We start from the raw sequence: 22,790 nt of genomic DNA, 5'->3' as shown, positions 1-22,790 counted from the left end.
CCACTGACGGTTTATTTGTGAATTTTCTTTCGTTCATATTATTATGTTAGTATGTTACAGATATAAAATATTGGTAAATCAATTTGATTAATTTAAACGATATTCCTTTATAATTTATATTTATTCGTAGCTATGCATTATTTTTATGCTGGTACATAATATTTTAATGCCTGTTTTATTGTTTATATCGTTGTAGACTTTCTTGAATAGTTGTTCGATTAAGTCAAAATTGTTGCGTATAGTCTACGTGTGTGGTTATATTATTATTATTATTTCGTCCATATGAATGCGATTTCCATGCTAACAATATATTAAACAATGTTCAACGAATAATCATAATAAAATCATGGCTTTAAATATAGACATTGCTCAAGTTCTATTAGGTCCCAAGTGCTTAACATTAATGAAGTTTGAGGTAATATTGAAAGTTCGTGATTGTGATGACGTGATCTATATTAAAGTCGTACAATAATAATCATTTCATTTACAATATCGATTTTACAATAAGTAACCTATCTTTATTTTCTAATTGATTATTGTTATTTCCTTATTAATAAAATTATATTGAATAATATATACAACATAAAACATACCTAAATACTTAAAATATAACGTATAATCTAACACAAATTAATACATTTTATATATTGCTTATGAGAAAATATCGAATACGCATCAACAATTAAAAATAACAATTAGTGTTGTAATTTAATAATTATTTTATTATTTAAAAACAATTTAAAAAATAACTAGGATTCGTTTTAGTTTGACTCTAAATGCATTGTTTGACATCCTAAACGACATACGCTATCAACGATCACAAAAATAATGCCTAGTTGACATCACTATAGTTGTATATTCTCACTGATTGAAAGTGAAGTTGTTATGAAAAATATATTATTATTTTTTTAAGGATCGCATTTCGTTTCGTGATCAAGCGCACCATCCTCATCTATGGCATTTAAAAATAGTAGGATATCGCCACAATCAAGGCCATATCTGATGCCAGATAGGAAATGAATCTTGCACACAACTCCTTTTATTTTTGCTATTCTCGACCTGTATTGAAACTTTGTTCGATCGCATCCCGGATTATGGATATCCATATTAATACCGAACACTGTCGAGTAAACCAAAAAGGTATTTTTTTCGGTGCGTGATTTTACAACAAATCTGTTGGGGAAAACGCTTATAATATCGTTCAACTGCGTGTTGCTGGCCATACTGGTGTAAATAGCTAAGGACAAGTCTTCGTCACTTATTGCCAAATTTGTATCAGAAAGCGATACTGTTCTTCTGTTCTTGTACATTACTTCGTTTGACGTAGTACAATTACCGCTCGAGCAAGTGACACCACCATAGTCGGTCGTTATGAATTTAAAATCGATTGGAAAAAACGTTATTGCTTCCGTTGAATTTAGGATGTATAATTTGTTGTTAGTGATCAAATCTATGAGAGGTTGACAGTTGTCAGATCTGACGGACAGTATGCAGTTTATTAAAAATACAATGGAAAACGAGACTGATTTGTCTATAATAGCCATGGTTTATGATAATGTATATTTCTATTGTATTATTTGCGTTATTAAAACATAAAAATATGCCGAAACGGAAAATAATACTACGTAATTACCTTTTTTATTTTTACCCTATTTTATTTACGCGATGTGCACGTTAGATGTATTTTATTAAAACGACTTACAAAGATATTATATTAAATTGTACTCCGTCTTCGATCGGTATTTATGATCACTTTGGAATATATGGTATATGTAAACGGAAGTCTGAAGTCAAAAACAGCGAACACGCGCACTATCAAAACGTTAAAAGGCCTATAACACCGAATATGTGGTATGCTGTTCTAACCACGACACTAAGACAAGTGTACTCTCAGTACTCGTATTTATAACAAAACTTTAGGCGGGCCGTTCTCCAATCGCTTCAGAGTTTGTGTATACACACGTGAACTTGGGCGTGACAGTCGATGCGCCGGCGCTATCGCTGTGTTATGTAGGTTCATAATATATATATAGGGTCCCCCGGTCCGTCCATTATGTTGCGATCTTCTTCGTTTATCATAACCGGTTTAGTTCGCTCGTGTTTGAATATCAAAAACTAATTAAATAGTTTCTCACGAACCATTCACCGCGTGTGTATATAATAATATGCGAATTCTATATAGATACGAAAAAAATATGTACGCTATAAGCAATTTTTATTAGACGTAAATAAATTTGCGCTAGAGTGTTGGTTTGAAGTGCGGTTATAACGATGATGATATTGCGATTCCCACTAGTAAGATGCACAAGCATATACGTTTAATATGTTCACTACCACTAAAGATTTTAGCGTTAATTCTTAACGTATCGTTAACCACGTTAACGTGTTGATAATTTTATACCTACATAAGTTGTTTCATTTTTCTCTCGGTTTCCCAGTTCAAGAATACCTACGTCCATTTTATCTACTAACTACTAGCAGTCCTTTTTTTATTGTTAAACAATATATTATACAATCTATACTGAGTAGCACAATAAGTATATGTGAAGAATGAAACTACACGGAGGAAGCTTGATTAAGAAGTCACTCAATAGTAACATACTTAGTAACACTACTAGCAGTCCTACGTTAATTATCATGAAGTACGATGGAATTGACAATTTCGAGGAAAACTATAAATCTTAAACAATCAACTCCTGTTATGATAGTGATAACTCAATCTTATTTTGTAATGATGATTCGGCGAGCGATCGATGTATATTTTTATACTATTAATTGTTCCTATATTTAACTAACATATTGAGTTTTGTTTACAAATTCATTGATATATAATGATGCCGCATCTCAATGTTGAAAACTTAAGTATTAATTTAAATTAACGGAATTTACTGAATTTCTTTTTACAGACCGTGTCAAATTTATCTACACACTGCAGTGTTATTTTAATTTGTAACTATAATAATTACAGTTTACATCTGTGTGTATAGAAAACAGAAGTTATGATTAAAATACTATTATTTGTAAGATTTCGTGTGTTTTTTTGTTTTTTTGGATAATAAAATACAAGTTTATAGAATGCGGAAATAGTAAAGTAGTCATGACTGGTTGTGTTTTAAATCATGGTTATACTTATGACGTAGCTGGGCTTACCCGAACTGACGTACCGCTGTAATTACTTACAATTATTTTCGCAGAATTTTTTAAAATATAAACGTATTTATTTCGTATCTCCATTTAACCAGTTTATTTGAAAACTATGTATATTATTCTGTAAAAAATCTTTTTACCGATCTAAAACACCAAATGAAATATGTTTTATGTTTTTTTCAAACGGATATATATGAAAAGAAAATATAATTACTTGATATTTTATCTTAACGGTTCTATATGTACTAGAGGATGATATTTCGTGTAATTATAATTTTCTTAGTCGTGAGTTTCGATTGGTGTATTTTTACTTGCAGATTATGACCTACGTGTGTTGCACTATTGACACCGGTTAGGTATTTACTATCATAATGTAAATTGTTAAAACAGGTATACATTTTTTTTTTTTATTTATTAAATAGTTTACGTCCTCAAAGAGCAAAAGTACAGTTAACGTAAATACAAATATATTAATATTAAATTTGGAGAACACATACATAATTAATCATAATACATTTAAGAAATTGTATTTTAATTTCATCTTATCATCTACAAAAAAAGTCAACATTCTTAAATTTGTTACAAACATTTAACATACGATACATATGGCTGCTTAGAACAAAATTGCTTACTCGTATTTCAGTATAAAAAGTGCACAAATTACGACTGGAAAATTGTGATACATTTAAAGAAATCTTTTAGAATAATTCCGAACAACACTTTACGCAACGGTCGCCGGTGTAAAATACAGGCACCGCAGCGACCGGTCTACACTATCACCACCACCACTACAGGTAAAGTAGCGATATTGTCAACTCTCCCATCAACGCTGTAAAGGCCTAGGCAGGACGGGTAAGACAAATTGCACGAGATGAGTACCGGACCCCGACTCTAGACACTTTCAATAGAGACGACACCAATGGCACCATCCGTCTCTGTTATACCATTTTTTTGTTTTTCTTTCTCACTGAAAATAAATAGTGATTTTTGCTGAAGATTGTAATCACTGGCGTTTGTTTTAATTTTTTTTGTTTTTCCTTTATTTTTAATTTCGCCAACACGTTTGGTCGAGTGTCTACCGCCAGTCGTAAACAAGACGTGAGCGGCTGTGCGCGGGTTCTTTTTTTTTTGTTATTTTGGCACAACAACACCCGCCGAAGCCGTGTCATGGACAGTCGATAAAACCACTGAAAGCTTGTATATAAAATACATATCGATAAAATTACATCTAGACTTCAGTAGAATCATATTAAACTTTAGCTCTACTTCTGAAATGAAATGACCAACCAAACCAAATTTATAAATAGATTATAAATAAAATTTATTATCAATAGACAATAATATTACGTATATTAAATAAATTTTCACTAATAATTAAAATAATAAATTTATTGAATATTTTTATGTCCATACTTCCTCGGCACTAACGATCGTTTCTCGTCATCTACTATTTTTTTAGATTTTTAATTATATGAAAATCATGTATTTACAAACCTTTTTCAAATGAAAATCATAAGTATAGAATCAACTTCAGGGATGTTAATAGGTACTATTAATACATTAATGAAATTAGTAAACTACGTCCATTTTTTTTTTTTTATTGAGTCTATAATCGTTATCTTTAGCCATAAACTATATTTTGGTTTATATATTTTCGTATTAAAAAGTACACATTTGAATTTTGATTAAGATACAATTTTATTTTATTATTTTATTTGTATGTAAAATAATAAAATATTAACATAATACAATAAATTTCAGTTATTTTACTTTAAAACAAACATTATACCTAGTAATATATAAATGTTAGGTTGTAATAACTAATAGCTATACTAATATTATACTTATCTAATACATAAAATAAACAATTATTTAAACAAATATTTAATATCAAAACAACGAATAAGTATATAATGTAATTTCACTTCATTTTCTTGACAGATAAGATGATTGGAAGCTTTGGGTTTTGTTTGAAGCTTCAGCTGACTGAATTCATGTACTTACACTTAGAACCAAATAGGAGTGACATTGACTATTTTCATAATTTGCCGACACATTGATTTTGCTGTTGTAGGTTCAATCGAAAATTGAATTTTAAAAAGACTGTTAGATTGTCATGTACGTTTTTTCTTCCAGTTAATAGTTTGTATATATTTATTTTTTTTCTGTTGTGTACATTTTTTTTATGCTAGTGCCAAAACATTTTATAAAGCACATGCACTTATTTATTATTTAGATTTTGAGTTTCGTATTGAACAAATTTCAGCCAAATTCGATAATTGCAACATTAAGCTTTTCAATATATTCAATAGTTACAACACATTCAGCCTCAAGTGTTTGACATCAATGGTTTGGTTATTGAACTTATAACATTTAATTTTTGATCTAGTGAAGTCGTAAGGTTTTCAATTGATTCATGTTTTTTTTTTTTTGCTTTTTTAATTCTTATTTTTCGTATACAATCTTCTTTTAATATTGCTATAGTGTTTAATAATGCACATTAATTAATTTATTCCCTTATAGAATTTAAATTCTATAATGAACATTTTTTGTCAAGTATTATATTTACAAATTATTATAGGTACTAAGTATTCAAATATAATCGGTTGTCACATCCTATTAGGTTCCAAGTGTTGGATGTCAATACTCAATGGTTTCAGTACTAAATTTATTAATTATAGAGTTTTTCTTTAATACGTACAATAATTTATAAAGCACATAAATATTTGAAAATTTAAAATATTAATTTTACATAGTATATTTATATTAGTGACCGGTCAAAATATTTCCGCAGAAATATCTTTGGACAAAATATCACCTCTTAAAAATATCTCTAATGGAAAATGTTTAATAATATTTAAAAATATGTTATAATTATAATATATAATTTTTAGATGTTATGAATTATTAGATATTTTTAACAGGAGGTTTATTGTACGGGAAATATTTATGATATTTTTAATTCGAGATATTTTGTATCAGAAATATTTTGACCTAAAACCATTCATACTTGATCAGAACAATATGTTTTTTTTCCATGGCATTCATAATAATATCGAATAATTTTCACAATATAGGATAATTATTATAAAGTTAACAATACAAAAGTACAAAAATTATATTAATATAATATTTATGTATTATGTCAAAGGTTAACATTTTGAACTTCAAATAAAGATCTCGATCATTTAATATTAATTCTTTTGTAAAAATATGAATTTTATTACGATTTGTAATCATTCAATATGATGAATTACATATCAAAAATTCAAAATAGCTAAAAAAAATTAATTTTATATTGTAAGGATCAGTATTTGCCAGAGAATATAATGTCATATTTTTAGAAAATATTTAACTGATCACTGACAAATAATTTAACATTTTCTGTAAACAGATATAAGTGTTTATTTAATGTATAATTAGATACTTATTTTTGGACTTTTATAATCTGGGCAGTCACATTAAATTTATTTATCGTACAGATAGTACTTTGTCATGTTATAAATAAATAAAAATAAGAAAACAGAGAAAAATTTAAGGGTGAATTGTATTTGGCCGACCAAAATCTTTAATTGTAATATTTGTAGAAATAATATTGTATTGACAGCTTATCCTAATTTATACAGTATTATACCATTAATAAGTATTTATTTTAAGGGTTTTGCGAACACATAACTTTTCAAATACATAAAATATTGAATACATAATATTTAGAGACATTATGATTCGAACACAAAATTTCAAACACAAGACCGTCAATTAGGCAATCTCGTGAATAAATAAATTAGTAAATCGTATAATTGAGCATTATAATCATTAAAAAAAAAAATTCTAATACAAATTGAATACTTATGTTATTGACATTTACTTTTAGTTACAAGTAATTATTAATTTAATAAAATATTCATTCATTAAAACCACTAAAAAAAAAACTCATAATAGTCAATACATGGGATCATACAATCTTATTTATAAACGAGTGTATTTATGTTAGACATTTCGTCTCGCAATCGAGATTACCATCTTCGTCAATAGCGTTTAAAAATAATGCTACATTATCACATTTAATGCGAGATCTTACACCAGATACAAAAGCTACTTTGCAAATTAATCCTTTTACTTTCGACATTTGATACTTAATTAGGTAATTATTCGTACAGTTTGGATTTATGACTTCTAACAACTTTCCATAGCATATCGAATAGACTAAAACTTTTGCCGAATGCGTCCTAACGACATATCTATTGGTAAAAACACTTATTACATTAGTTAAGATTTCGTTGTTACTGAAACTTTGATGAAGGGACTCATTGAGTTCTTCATCACTAATACCAAGTTCGGTATTGGAAAGCGTTCTCATTCTTTTATTCTTGTACTCAATCTTATTACCAACCACACATTTCTGAGTATCTATACACTCATTATCCCACCCGGAATCTACATAACTGTACTCAGTGGGGAGAAATTCGACTGTTTCTGCTTCATTTAAGACATATATTTTTTTGTTTTTAAAATAACTTGAAATAAAAGAACAGTCTTCCGATCCAATGGAAAACATAATATTGATAAAAATGAATGCTGCAAAGACAACTAAACATTCTGTAAGAATCATTTTTATTAATATTTATTAAACTCCAGCTATTACAGAAGTACGATTTATTTTATGCTTTTCTTTAGATATTTAAATTTTAAATCTGAATAAATTAAAATTTTATGTCACAAAATTTTGATTATTATCTATCCTGCTATGTTATCCAAAAAAATGTTTAATGCGAATGATAAATTTTATTTTTTCAAGTTAAATAATTTTCGTGCAACTAAACGTGCGTTAAGATTACAGTTTTACAGTAAATTATAATAATTTATATTATATATTATACTTACGATTGGTTTGTGTTTTTAAAATTTTTCAGCGTTGAGTTGCAAGTCTAACAAATTTTAGCGATTAAATCGATGTTGTACTCGCGATTCGTTAGTCAAACAGAATATTCTAAATAAATAATTCACTCGTAATAATATAATAGTCAAACTTTAAATCGCCTAACTAAAATTAGTGTCTAATTACTGCACAGAACACCACGCTGTATTTCAGAACTAGCTACTGGATAGTGAGAAGAAGATTTTTTGAGTATGAATATTATGTACGTATTACATTTATGTATGCTTCAGTGGGTGTTCCCAAATGGCGCGCCACAAGCGCACGAGAGCGCAGGCGTCGTGAAATTCGGCCGGTGTAAGTCTCAAATTGTTCGCATAATGCATAAATTATTATTATTTTTCAATAATGACTTCAATCATTTTCATTTAAAAGTAAGAAGATATATGGCTTTTAAATGTGTTCGAAGTAGTGTAATAATATGCATTCGCATACGACTTAAAATATTGCAAACAGGACGTTCTGCTCGAATTAAAGCAGCCAATATACACATCAATCATTGACTACGTCATTCCTTTTAATTTTGGTAACCCGCAATATCATATTTTCAATGGTCAACGAAAAAATGATCAAGATATAGTTAAATTATAATATCTCTTGTGTAACAATATAATCATGATCTATTTTAAAACGATTTATATTATGATTGATCAAAGATGTATTTGGGTGAACAAAATTCGAAGAACATAATTTTATTATTTTTGTATTGTCAAGTTAATCTTTTTTTTTGTACATTCGTCGTCCTTTACATCCTTACAAATTCATAAAACTAAATAAAATCAAATGTCAAATTTTACACAATTTGTCACACTGCAGTAGTAGTTGCCAGTTGGCCGCCTATCAATAAAAACAACAATCTTATAATCACGATAATAATTTACAATGCCTACCTTATCTAATACTTTAACGTATGTTCGTACACGTTAAATACTCAAAACCTGTTATTTAAATTATTGTACATCGTCAATGTAGTATTGACTTGACCTTGTGTCCGGTGATAATAGTCTTCTCCACCAGCCGTGAGCTAAACTGACGTTTTCAATGCTATAATTAATTTATACTCACAAATAGGTATTTTATATTATGCGTAGATATTCATGTACATGTACGTAAAAACCCGTTTAAAATAAAATGTAACCAGTAACCACATATGTATACCACAGTTGTGTTTGGTTATAAATATGAGTACCTACACAGAATTTATTATCTAGCTAAATAGTGTTAGTTAATATAGCCAAATTGTATAATATACATCAGTAAGCAAATCTTTGACTTTCTTGACAATATCCAACACTTGGACGAACTTTTAATGACATGATTTAACTGTAAGTGTTATAAAGCCTTATCTTTAAAACGTATTGTATAGTCTAATATTAGTGTTGGTGCTCTCACTATTTTGTTTTCAAAAGTAAAACTTAATCCAACATAGAATTTATCCATCAGAGATAATAATTTGTAATATTGCTTATAATATATATACATTATACACCTAATATTAATTTTAATTATAATAAATATTTATAAACAATCTAATACGAATATAAAAAATAAAGTTAAGTAAATTAATCTGTGTTTCTAATTATAAAATAATCATTTTTTAAAATATTTTATGAAAAAAATAATAATCTACGTATAGTTTTTATTTATTTTTTCAATGTAATATTATATTTGATGTGTCTAATAACTGTTATTTGATTTCAAATTATAATTCTAAAAAAAAAAATGTTTGTATTTAACAGAGTGGAATCCGTGAAGTTTTTCCATACTAATATAAATATTTGGATTACGAGGAGAAAGATAAATGATTATAAAGATAGTTTGTACTCAAATGAAATGATTTTTAGTAAAAATGAAACAATAAAATAATTCAATATACTATATTGGACGATCACAAAAAGAAAATATACATTATTGTTGTGAATGTTACGAGTATAACTGTCAGTATTTCAAAACAAACTGACACTTAATAAAACTGATAAATAATATTAAACATAGTTAAACATAGTTATTATTTTACAATATATCATACCTATATAATAAGTATTTTGTAAAAATAGTAACTTAAATTATTGTATTACACTTTTATCTATATTTATGTTTATTAATGTTTATTTCTTACATAATCTATAATACCTATATGTACAAAAATTTGTAAATATACATTTAAATACATGATATAGTCTATAAACGATAGTGTAAAAATATTTATATTTTATTGTTCTAAAAGTACTTATATCTAAAGGCTGCTGTATCTATATTTAATTTATTTTCATCCAATTTAAAAAAAAAAAATCAAAACTTCAAACTATTATAGTATAATGCCTTCATTAATATAATTAGAGTATTCAAATCGTGTTTCATTATCAATTTAATTAATTTATATAACGTTGTTTAATACTTAATAGTTTATGTTAAATCTGGATGTAAATTTAACTATTATTTTTAAAAGAAGCAAAATTAATAAATTGTATTTTACTGTTGTAAGTTTAAAAATAAAATCATTAACATTTACTCAACACTTGTTTACGTCTAATCATCGGTTTAAATTATATTAAACGGTTTGATGAAATACATTTGTTTATTTTAAAAGTAAATGTAAATGTTCAATTAAGATATTATTACACTACTTCGAACACATTTAAAAGCCATGCATCTTCTTACTTTTGAATAAGAATGATTAAAGTCACTATTGAAAAATAATAATAATTTATGCATTATGCGAACGATTTGAAACTTACACAGGCCGAATTTCACGACGCCTGCGCTCTCGTGCGTTTGTGGCGCGCCATTTGGGAACACCCACTAAAGCATACGTAAATATAATAATACATGTATAATATTCATACACAAAAAATCTTCTCCTCACAATTCAGTAGCTAGTTCTGAAATTCAGCGTGGTGTTCTGTGCAATAATTAAACACCAATTTTAGTAAGGTGATTTAAAGTTTGACTATTATATTATTACGAGTGAATTATTTATTTAAAATATTATATTTGACTAACGAATCGCGAATACAACATCGATTGAATCGCTAACACTTGTTGGACTTGCAACTCAACCCTGAAAATTTTTGAAAACATAAACCAATCGTAAGTATAATATATAATATAAATTATTACAATTTACTGTAAAACTGTAATCTTAACGCACGTTCAGTTGCATGAAAATTATTTAACGCGAATGATAAATTTTATTTTTTCAAGTTAAACATTTTTTGGGTAACATAATAAGATAAACTATAATCAAAACCATTCATTTCATGACATTAAATTCTAATTTATTCAGATTTAAAATTTAAATACCTAAAGAAAAGCATAAAATAAATCGTACTTCTGTAATAGCTGGAGTTTAATAAATATTAATAAAAATGATTCTTACAGAATGTTTAGTTGTCTTTGCAGCATTCATTTTTATCAATATTATGTTTTCCGTTGGATTGGAAGAATGTTCTATTTTTTTAAATTATTTAAATAATAAAGAATTATTTGTCTTAAACAAATCAGAAACAGTTGAATTTCTCCCCACTGAATACAGTAATGTATATTTCGGCTGGGACGATACGTGTATAAATGTTACGGATTGTGAAGTATCCGGTAATGAGATTCTGTATAAAAATAATAAAATATTATCGCTTTCTAACACCGAACTTGGTATTAGTAACAAAGAATTAAGTCAGTCTATTTATAAAAGTTTCATTAAAAACGAACTCTTAAATGATGTAATAAGTGTTTTTTCCAATAGATATGTTGTTAGAACACGCACGGCAAAGGTTTTAGTTTATTCGATTCGCTATGGCATTCCGTTTAGTATCATCAAACCAAACTGTACGAATTACCTAATAAAGTATCAATTGTCAAAAATAAAAGGATTTATTTGTAAAATCAGTTTTGTATCTGGTATAAGATCTCGCGTTAAATGTGACAATATAGCATTATATTTAAACCCAATTGATGAAAATGGTAACATGGATTGCGAAACGAAATGTCAAACATAAATTTCACGTTTCTTTTAAAATGAGATCGTAATCCAATATATTTAATATTATGAGTTTTAATTTAGTGGTTTTAATGAATTAATATTTTAATATTGTATTATTGTATATTTCATTTCGTTTTTTTTGACATTTTTAATGCATTTTTTAAGGTTTTTTAGTGCATTAAATTCACAGCTCTAAATAAAAATTAGCAAAAATGTTAGAATACATTCAAAACAATTACAAATACAATCCGGAATTCATTAGAAGATGTTTATTGTTTATAATTAAAAAAATAAATAAATTTATAAGTATGCATGATTATTTTTTGTAATTTTAATTGCTTGTGGGTTAAGGTTATTATCTGCAACACCAAACTGCACACAATTTATTGTTTTTTTGATTCTACGTTAAATAGTTGTGTATAATCAATCAATTGAAGAAAAAAAAACAATAAATTATTTTATATATTATGAAAATTGTTATTATTATTATTTTTTTAAATAATAGCATAATATAGTAACGTATTATAATATTGTATACAAATAAATATTTTCCATTGATCACAATCCCAAATAATTTCGAAAAAACCATTCGCAAAACCTTGAAATAAATATGCAATAATAATTTAATACTGCATATATTATTATAAATAATATAATAGCTAAACTATAGCGTTTAGCAAATAAAAATATAGGTAGTTATTTACCTTTACAAGCAAATATTACAAATTCATATTTTTAGTGACCAAACACGGATCGTTATCACATTGTAATCAGTTTTATTTTTATTTTTTTATTCATAATATGAAAAATTACAGTCTGTACAATAAATAAATATAATATGGTGGTAAGCAATCAGGAAGCATTAATGGATAAGTAACCTGTCTGATGACGACACCCCTAATTATAATAGTCCAAAAACGAGTATCTAATTATACATTAAATTAACACTTTTAACTTTATACAAAAAATTATTCGTTAGTGTCCAGTTTAATATTCTTCATAAATATGATATTATATTACCTGGGCAAATACTGGTATACAACTGTTGTCCTTAAAATATAAAACGAACTTTTCTAGTGTCGTAAATTTTTGATATGTATTTTTTATATTAAGTGCTTAAAAATTGTATCTAATCAATTATCAAAATCATATTTGTACAAAAAATTAATATTAATTGATTGAGATCTTTATTTGAAGTTCATATTGTTAACCTTTGACATAATACATAAATATTATATTAAGATAATTGTTGTACAATTGTATTATTAACTTTATAATAATCTTCTTACGTATATTGTGAAAATTATTCGATATTATAATGATCGTAAGAGAAAAAAAATATTGTAAGATTAGTATTAAAAATTTTCAAATATTTATGTGCTCAATAAATCACTGTGTGATAAGGAAAACTTCACATTTAATAAATTTAGTATCCAAACCATTGATATCCGACACTTGGAACCTAAAAGAACCTGACCACTGGTTATATTTAAATGCTTAACGCTATAAATAGCAAGTATTTTACCAGACAACAAAGGGACAAAGAGTTTAAAATCTATAAAAGAATAAATAAATGAATGTGCGTTATTAAATACTTCAAAAACATTAAAAATAAAACGTATACAACAAATAAAAATATAAAAGAAAAGAAAAAACACGAATTAATTGAATTGTCTTAATATGTATTTAAAAGAAAAATGATTATTAAATCGATACAACTCATACCTATTAGTCACAAACTCCACTTCCACGAAAACAAAATGTAATTGTCATCAGTTTAGTATTCAAACCATTGATGTCAAACACTTGGGGCCAAATGGGCTGTGATTTGTGATCAGCGAATACAATAAATTAAAAGACTTAATTCTATAATTATTATCAAATTTGAATTCAAAATTGAAATGTTTTGACACTAATATAAGAAAAATTTACGCAACGCAAAAAAAATATACTAGCTATTAACTGAAAGAAAAAACGTATATGATTATCTAACAGTCTTCTAAAATGTTATTTACGAATGAACCACCAACAACAAAGTATTGTGCCGGCAAATTTTGAAAATAATCAATGTTACTCCTATTTTTTTTCTCTTTTTTTTTTAAATGTAAAAACATGAATTCCAGTCGGTTAAAAAGCTAAATCACATGATGTATATATTAATTCTCTAAATATTAAATATTTGTTAGTTTTATGTATTGGTTAAGTATAAAATTATTATAGTTTTTAAACCTAAATATTACTGTACTGTTTGTCTTAAAATAAAATAAATGAAATTTATTGTATTATTTTAACATATTTCGCATTTATAATATTTATATAATATACAAAATATTTAGAAATAAATCCTAAGTTTCAAATTTTCCCAGCAGACATTCCCACTACAGATAACACCTTAATAGTGACCTATGACGATGATACTACAATATTATCTTCCAGCCACGATCCTCACCAAGCTACCTATCTACTTCAAACCCACCTAAATACCTTATCACAGTGGTTCAACTCCTGGAAAATTTCAATCAACAACTCCAAATCAACGCATGTCACTTTTGCGCTCCGCCCTGAAGACTACCCAAACCTCCTCTTCGAAAATACAATTATACCGCATACAAATGAAGTAAAATACCTGGGATTACTTCTCGACAAAAGACTCACTTGGTGCCCTCAACTCAAACTTAAACGAAAACAACTTAACAGCCGCCTACATATTCTCAGATCTCTTCTCAAATCGAAAATGAACATCTCCTACCGCTTACTCATTTATAAAAGCTTACTGCAACCAATCTGATCACACAGAATTGCACTCTAGGGTTCTGCCAAACCAACCAATACCATAACAATACAAGCTTTCCAATCTATTTGTCTTAGGATTATTGCTAAAGCCCCCTGGTACATCACTAATATGTAATTGCATAATGATTTAAGAATTCTAACCGTTAATCACACAGCATTCACATATTACTCTCGCTTTCACTCCAAAACGGAGCACCACACGAATAGTCTCATCGCTCAACTTTTCTCCAACAATATTCCAGGAAACCCAGTCAGACACCTCAAACAGAAACGGTCCAAGGATCTCATAAATATCTAATTTAAATACTTAACCTAAATATTACTCATGCCAATCATGTTCAGGTATTTCTAATGTGAAACACCTTTCCCGTTTTTCACCGTTCTTTTTATTATATTATATTTTGTCCAAATAATTTACTTATTGTACACCAATATAGATAGTATAAATTGTAAATAAATAATAAATGAGTTAAAAAAAAAAAAAAAGTTTCAAATGTTATTAATTAGTAAAATCTTATTATACTCTTTTTACATTTTTATACTGTAACAACTTACTAATTATTTTTTAATAGTATAATTTGTAACTTCATCTATCCCGGTACAATGAAGAATCTTTCAACGAACGTAGTTTAATCTCAAGTAGCCCAGTTACTATAATATGGGTTTGATATAGGGTTACTAAATGTCAAATCGCATAAATTAGAACAATTTTTTAATTCTCAATTATTATATCAACTAAACCACCTTGGCATTGTCTGTGTTTAGTCGCCGTTATTTTTATATTGGTGAGAACTATACCTTTAGAGTTCCTTTTCACGTACTTACTAACTATTACAATATTATAAGATTTACCATTGAATTTCAAATGTTCAATTTCTATGAAAATTGTTTTAGCCTATAGGCAAGAAGTCTATATCGATAACATGTCAATTGTTTTATTAATGATTATAATTTTTAATACCTATTATATGCATATAGGTATAGCGTATAAAAACGTAGAATTAAGCGATAAATAAAATAAATATCATATTCGTTAAACAATTAGAACAGTATACAAAATTGACAAAATATTTAAAAATCAAGAGCTTTCAAATTAAATATTATAACGTAAGTATATTTAATTGAATGTAAATATAATTGTATACTTTTTTTTCATAATGTTTAGTGTTCACCGTTTGTATCATCTATTTCACATTGCCTATGCAGATATATGTATAAAATAATAGATCTTAAATTTTATCTCATTAAAAAATTAAAAATATATATTTTTACTCTTTTGTAATATCGTCAAACAAAGTTTATAAATTAGTCTTTGAAAGTTAAAGGTCGGTGTGATCGCTAAGAATAATCTGGTATGGTATCGTACAAAGTATTATTTAGACAAAATTAAAAATCTTAAAGTTAAACGATATATTATAATCACTAAAAAGAAATTTAGAACAGTAGTTATTTGACATTAAGTTGTGAATGAGATAATAAAATCTAGTTGAATACATCATTCATATTTATGTAAATACAGTACCTATCATAGTTTTATTGTAACTCTTGGTAAGTAAGCTCACAGTATATCCTATACTAAAACAGCATGTTATAAAGAATATATCCGTTGGACAAGTTGTCAGCACCTCTTCATTTTTTTTATAATCAACATTTTATTAAAATTAATAAATTATGAAAAAGACAAAATGTAAGTATTATGTCTACATTCTATGCAAGTATTTAAAAATGCTAATGAAAAGACCATTCAAAAATCCGATATGCCAGTTCTAAGTCATGGCATTAAGATCTACAAAATAAATTACGAGACACGATCGTTAGGGACGAGTTAGGTGTGGACATAAAAAAAATTAAATAAGTATTTTACATTTAATTATTAGTAAGAACATGTTTAATATATGTAACATTAACTTAATATCTATATTTAATTTTAAAATTATATAGTTTATATAGTTTACACTGTATAAACTATTTTTTGTGCATAGACCTAATCATACACAAACAATTATGATAAAGTCGGGTACCTATATTGTATTATAAGTTTACAATGAATGTAATAATATATATCATATATAAATATTTACATTTATAGTTGTATGTATTTTTCACTGACTTAACAAGAAAAACTCAGTAACAAATCGAATGTTCATCAAAACATTAATTTTAATTTATAATATGTTATCACGTGTCGGAGTCTTGGAGTACATATTATTAAAAGCCGAAAACTTGTTGTCGAAATGTCAGTAAATCGAAAATATAGTTTATGTATAAAATCTTCATGTCTTGACCTTGTGTCTTTAAATAATATATTTTTTCCCCAGGCAGTTTGACGTATTAACATAAATATAATTTTATAATTTATACTTGCTGAGAGAATTTTATACTGTATCTTATGTCTGCCGTGTTGTTATTGAGGCAAATAACCAATGGAAAAATTTAATTGCAAGTCATGCTAATAATGCGCAAATATCGTCTTTTTAAAATTACATTTATTCGTTGATACATTAATATGTTCGACGTACTAAATATACATAGTTTTTTATTTTCTCGGTTCTCGTTGATTAGTATAAATGTATAATGTATGCGAATTAACTGAAGAGTGGTTTCATCAATAAAAATATCAGCTGTTGGTTGATTAATATCGACAATATCGCATTAGTAGTCGATGTATTTTGTTATTTTTTATTCACTTATGATCTTACAAGAATCCTGTTGATTTGTTAAAACTGGATAAGGGACTCGATTGATTATATAAATTGTTTATTTCTACCTAAAAGTTTTCGAGGATAACATTAAATTGAGTCCTGGAAATACTTTTGGGTAATCGGAAATGAGTCCCTTTCTTTAATTGCAATAATAGGTAAGTATAAAGAGTCAATTAATTAAAAATTAAAAAAATTAAAAATAATAAGAAATATAGATACTTATTTAAATATTGATTAAATATTCAATAACATATCATTCACTCCGAAATATACATTATCCCGTAATATACAGTATCCCGTATTATACAGTATTCCGTAATAAACAGTATCCCGAAATATAGACCATCCCGAAATAACCATTTCAAATATTAATCTATCGGTATAATTTTTATTTTATCGTGGTTACCGTGATATTCTGAGTCCGATATACTATCAGGTTTATTTAATTTGGCAATAAACGATTTTATTTAAATTTCCATCACTTTTTACGGGATTATGTACTAAAAAAAAATACATCATCGTACAATTAATATTATTATACAATTGATGTATAAAATGTAATATATTATTTATTGGTAACTACTGTATTATAAATATAAATTTCATGTTAGCCAATCATTTATTTTCTACAGTTTGGACGTTTATTGTATTTAAAATTGATTAATTTTATTAGAAATTACGATGGTACAATGATAGATTATATTAAATTCCAAACTTCTTAGTTCATGTATATACATGTATATTTATGTATTAAAAATGTAATTATTATTAATTTAATTATATTTTATAACAAAATTTTAAAAAAGGATTATATTTTCAACAATCAGTTTCAGTTATCTGAGCATCTATTCGAGTGCCACTCGCTAAATCTAAAGCGATAGCGACCACTTCTCCTTGATCACAAAATCCTATTTGTACAAATAACTCTTGAGACAATTGAACGTCTTCATTTTTCATAAATTTTAACAAACCACACATTTTAACATTCCATCGACCATCGTCAGTAATGAACTAGAAATATGAAAACGAATATAGAATAATATTGAAATCGAGTAACATTAAAATCAATGAGTCTATACGCGTACCTTAGCCGACAGATTATATGTACTAAGTACATATTGATTACGATTGAATCTTGTGAAGAGCTCGCAGGAGCGTATTTTTTATGATTGTCTTATTATCCCTAAAACATTAATTTTCTTCAATGAGGTAATCCAGCAAGTCTGTACACCAACGTTTACCACTTTTTATGACGACTTTTTCTAAAATTATATCTTAATATAATTGTTAATGTATTTATGTATAAGTAATACCTATGTATTATGTATAAGATGTCTTACCAATCACTAATGCTCCGTAAAACTAGTCCCGGACAGTAATTTTTTGTCCTAATAATATTTAGTTTTTTAAATAGGTACGATTTTGAAATTCCATCATTGTTTAAATCGTCAAAAAATTTGAAATATTCAAATTATATAAATGAAAGTATTATACTATAATAGCTTTTCATATTACATTCTAATAATGGAAAATTTGAATATTGAACGAAAATAAATTAAATAAAAATACAGTAACCTTTAACTATAAGTACTTTTAGAGCAAAAAAATATAAGAGAAATTAGAGGACTGACGACTGTATAATAAGCTTACAGTTAAAAAAGTGAATGTAAAAGAGTGTCAGAAGCATTTTCTGTTCAAATGTAATAGGAAAATGTTATATTTTGTTTATTTTTATGTTTACTGTAGGATTTATCATAAAGTTGCAATTTAGAATTTATTTTGAAAAAATTTTCAAATGTTAATTTCAATAATACTTTATCATTATTTTCATCATTATCGTTATCAAATTGGATTTCTATATACTTTTGTTTAGCTGGATTCAATACATGCAAATTATATTTTTCTGATAGTGTACCTATTTAGTGGATTGAGAATAAGCTTAAATGTTTTACTAAAATAGTTGTCAGAATCTATAGCACCACTTTTATAACCATTATTTTACGTTTATTTTTATTTATTTATTTATTTTTAATATAACTGCATTTTCCAACAAACTTTATGTTTATCTGTTGTAAATAATAATCTTATTACAAATTATTTACTCCATATCAATATAGCATAATATAGTATACCTAATTATTATTTTGTACTTATAGACTATAGCTAATATATATTTTGATTGCAAAAAAAAATAATAATTTTGACTAAATATAATTGGAAATATTAAATCAATATAAGAGTAATAAAACTCATTAATATGGGACTTATATATGTATTTAATATTATATGATAACATAAAAAGTAATATTGTATCAGGTCAAATAATTATAAACATTTAGTTGTCGATATTAACTGTATTTTTGAATGTGAAATAGAAATACAGAATATTAAAAATATTTTTTGAGATTAGGCACATGCCATATTTTTTTGCATAATGTCAGTATTGTAAAACATACTGATACTTTATAAGTACTAATAAATAATATTTGTTCGCGCCTAAACACATAAATTATTATTTGAATATGACATTTTTGCATTTAATGGTATACCTTATTCCAGACACGAAAATAATCAGATAATTGTAATCTTACATATTATTCCTTTAATGACTGATTCTATATATTTAAGATTTCTAGTAACTGACATCAGAAAACTAATACAGATGAAATATGTTCAAAAAAGTATGAAGTAAATGGTTAAAAAATAGAAATAATTGAATAAAAATAATAATAATTATAAATAACAGTAATATATTATATTTATTGATACAATATGATATTAAAATAGGTACCTATGTTATTTAGTTAACAATAATTATTATTTATTTAAATATTTATTAACTAGGCACCTAAATTACCTTTTTATCATTTGTCTAGCAATAATTAAAGTATCTATTCATTTAAAAGTTTTCGCGTATTTTCTTACAGAATACATACTTAAAGTAATAATTATATTAAAATAATAATGTACAACCACACACAATAAGGATACCAAATTATTATAATATATTTGTATATTAATACTACAATATTCATGATTGGATACAAATTGAAATAATAAAATTATAATATTTAATATAAAAATGTAGGTATGTATTTTTGAAATTTTGAAATTGCTATAAGAAGCATTTACAACTTACAAGGGATCTTACAACATCATTAAGCTTTTTGACCATATTTTATTAATTTTTAAAAATATTTTTAAGAAAACGAATTAAAAATTTGAAATACATACATAAATTTATTGTTGCGAACCTGGTATTGTCACTGACACGTGGAAATGGCAAATTGGTAAGAGAGCAGCGACAAGTAGATTTTTTTTAAAACAAAAAAAGAAGAAAAATAAAAACACAGGTTCGTTTAGTGAACAAAGTGATTTTCCTTTATTGTGAAAAAAAAATTTGGTAATGTAAAAAATATATGGCACTGGTGTTCACGATACGAACGTGTCTGTAGAATCAAAAGTCGCATACGATGTGGTGGATAAGAATACGGCACAGATGCGGTCGGCACAGTTGCGGTCAATACCTTTTTGGTGGCACTTGCGGTCACTATTTTTACACATATTTACTGGTTTTACAATACTGACATAGGTAATCATAATAAAGTTAAACCTATACTATATATATATATATACATCAAACTTTCCTTCTTTATGTTATTTGTATCATTTCTAATTAGCCATGATTTTTATACAAATTGGTACAACGTTATCGATGCCAATGCGATGATAATAATAATTTTATTATATTATATTGCGATTACAACGGGTAAATTATATTTTTCGATATACGTATGCGTTAGTTCTATCAGTTGTACAAAACACATTAGGAAACACAATCAAGTTAGAAATGGATTTAAGCGCTGATGCAGTTGGCCAAGAAATAGAAATAATCGAAACAACAAAAGGTAAGCCTTAGCCATTTTTATGGTTATCAATTCAGAAAATATAGACAAAATGAAAATGTGACAGTTTGGGTTTGTCTGAATGAAAAAGGATAAGTGTAAGGGCCGTATGAGAACTAAAATATAGAAATAATTCATTTTCCGATCGCATTGTGTAAACCTGATGCGGCAACAAGTGAAGTAAAACAATTTAATAATGCAAGAAAAAGAGTGCGAGAAGAGTCGTCATATTCAGCATCTGAAATTTTTCGGCAGGAGATGTCCCTTTATTCAAAAAGTAGCTATATCACGTTACTGTTATTCCACATACGCTTCCGCCAAACAATTTAAATAGGATTAAAACACTTTGGTAATACACTCATCCAAATTCGAAAGACGAAATAATTGTACCTGATGATATTTCACAATTTGGTAACAATTACCAATTTTATTATTTGACGATAATGTTGAAGAGGATATTGCTTTTCGAGTAGTACTTCAGCAGAAGCTGCATCTAATAGACATTCTTTTGACGGAACTTTTAAAAGTTGTGTAAAAATTTCTACAAATATTATGCAGCTAAACTGTAGATATTGAAGCACATCCAGTGAAACTAACTGTAATTCAGTAATTTTTGTATTACTCCAAACAAAAAAAAATTACTCGATTATTTAAACTTATAAAAGAACATATTCCAAATTTCAACCCCGATATAATTACAATTGATTTGAAGTAGCAACTATTCAAGTAATTAACATATTACCTAATACCAAATAAGTGGTCAATATCATTTCAATCAATCTCTATGGCGTAAAGTTCAAAATATAGGACTGGTAGATGAGTAGAGATATGATGAAATCCGCCTTAATATTAGAATGTGTTCGGCTTTAGCTCTATTCCACTTCAATATATCGACGAAGGTTGGCTAATAATTATGGAAAGCAGTCCTGATAACGAAAACTTAAATTATTTCATGACTATTTTGTAGAACAATGGCTCGAAAATGCAATAATATCTGGAAGATATATGGAATTACCAAAACATAGGACAATACATGAAGGCTGAACAACAGAATAAACAATTTAATAGACCTCGGCCAACTTTTTTAGATCTATATAAATGTCTTAAATTAGAGCTCAGCGTGGAGACTTATTGTTTGATCGACATTTTTAAACTTGGAAGGAAAGACGAAAATGTTACATTGCACTTGATAAAAGAATTGAAAACATTAAAATCATATGAAGAGGACAGAGACTTAAAAATGTCTAACAATCCTTTCTTTCGTACAAAACTTGATTAATCATATTTGATTATTATTATATACAGTGTAACTGAACGAAGTACACCGC

General features: G+C 26.6%; 1 protein-coding gene across 1 annotated transcript; it reads right to left on the bottom strand.

Moving 5' to 3' along the window:
• Positions 1-589: 589 nt before the first annotated feature.
• Positions 590-1,891, bottom strand: LOC112594796. The gene has a single exon (XM_025339797.1). It carries the CDS (start codon positions 1,542-1,544, stop codon positions 909-911), a length of 636 nt encoding a protein of 211 aa, XP_025195582.1. The 5' UTR covers positions 1,545-1,891; the 3' UTR covers positions 590-908.
• Positions 1,892-22,790: the final 20,899 nt, after the last annotated feature.

The sequence above is a fragment of the Melanaphis sacchari genome, unplaced genomic scaffold, assembly GCF_002803265.2.
Source record: "Melanaphis sacchari strain LSU unplaced genomic scaffold, SCAv2.0 Contig23_pilon_pilon, whole genome shotgun sequence".
Taxonomy (NCBI): domain Eukaryota; kingdom Metazoa; phylum Arthropoda; class Insecta; order Hemiptera; family Aphididae; genus Melanaphis; species Melanaphis sacchari.
Note: the sequence above shows the minus strand (reverse complement) of the source record. Positions and strands in the feature narration are given on the sequence as shown.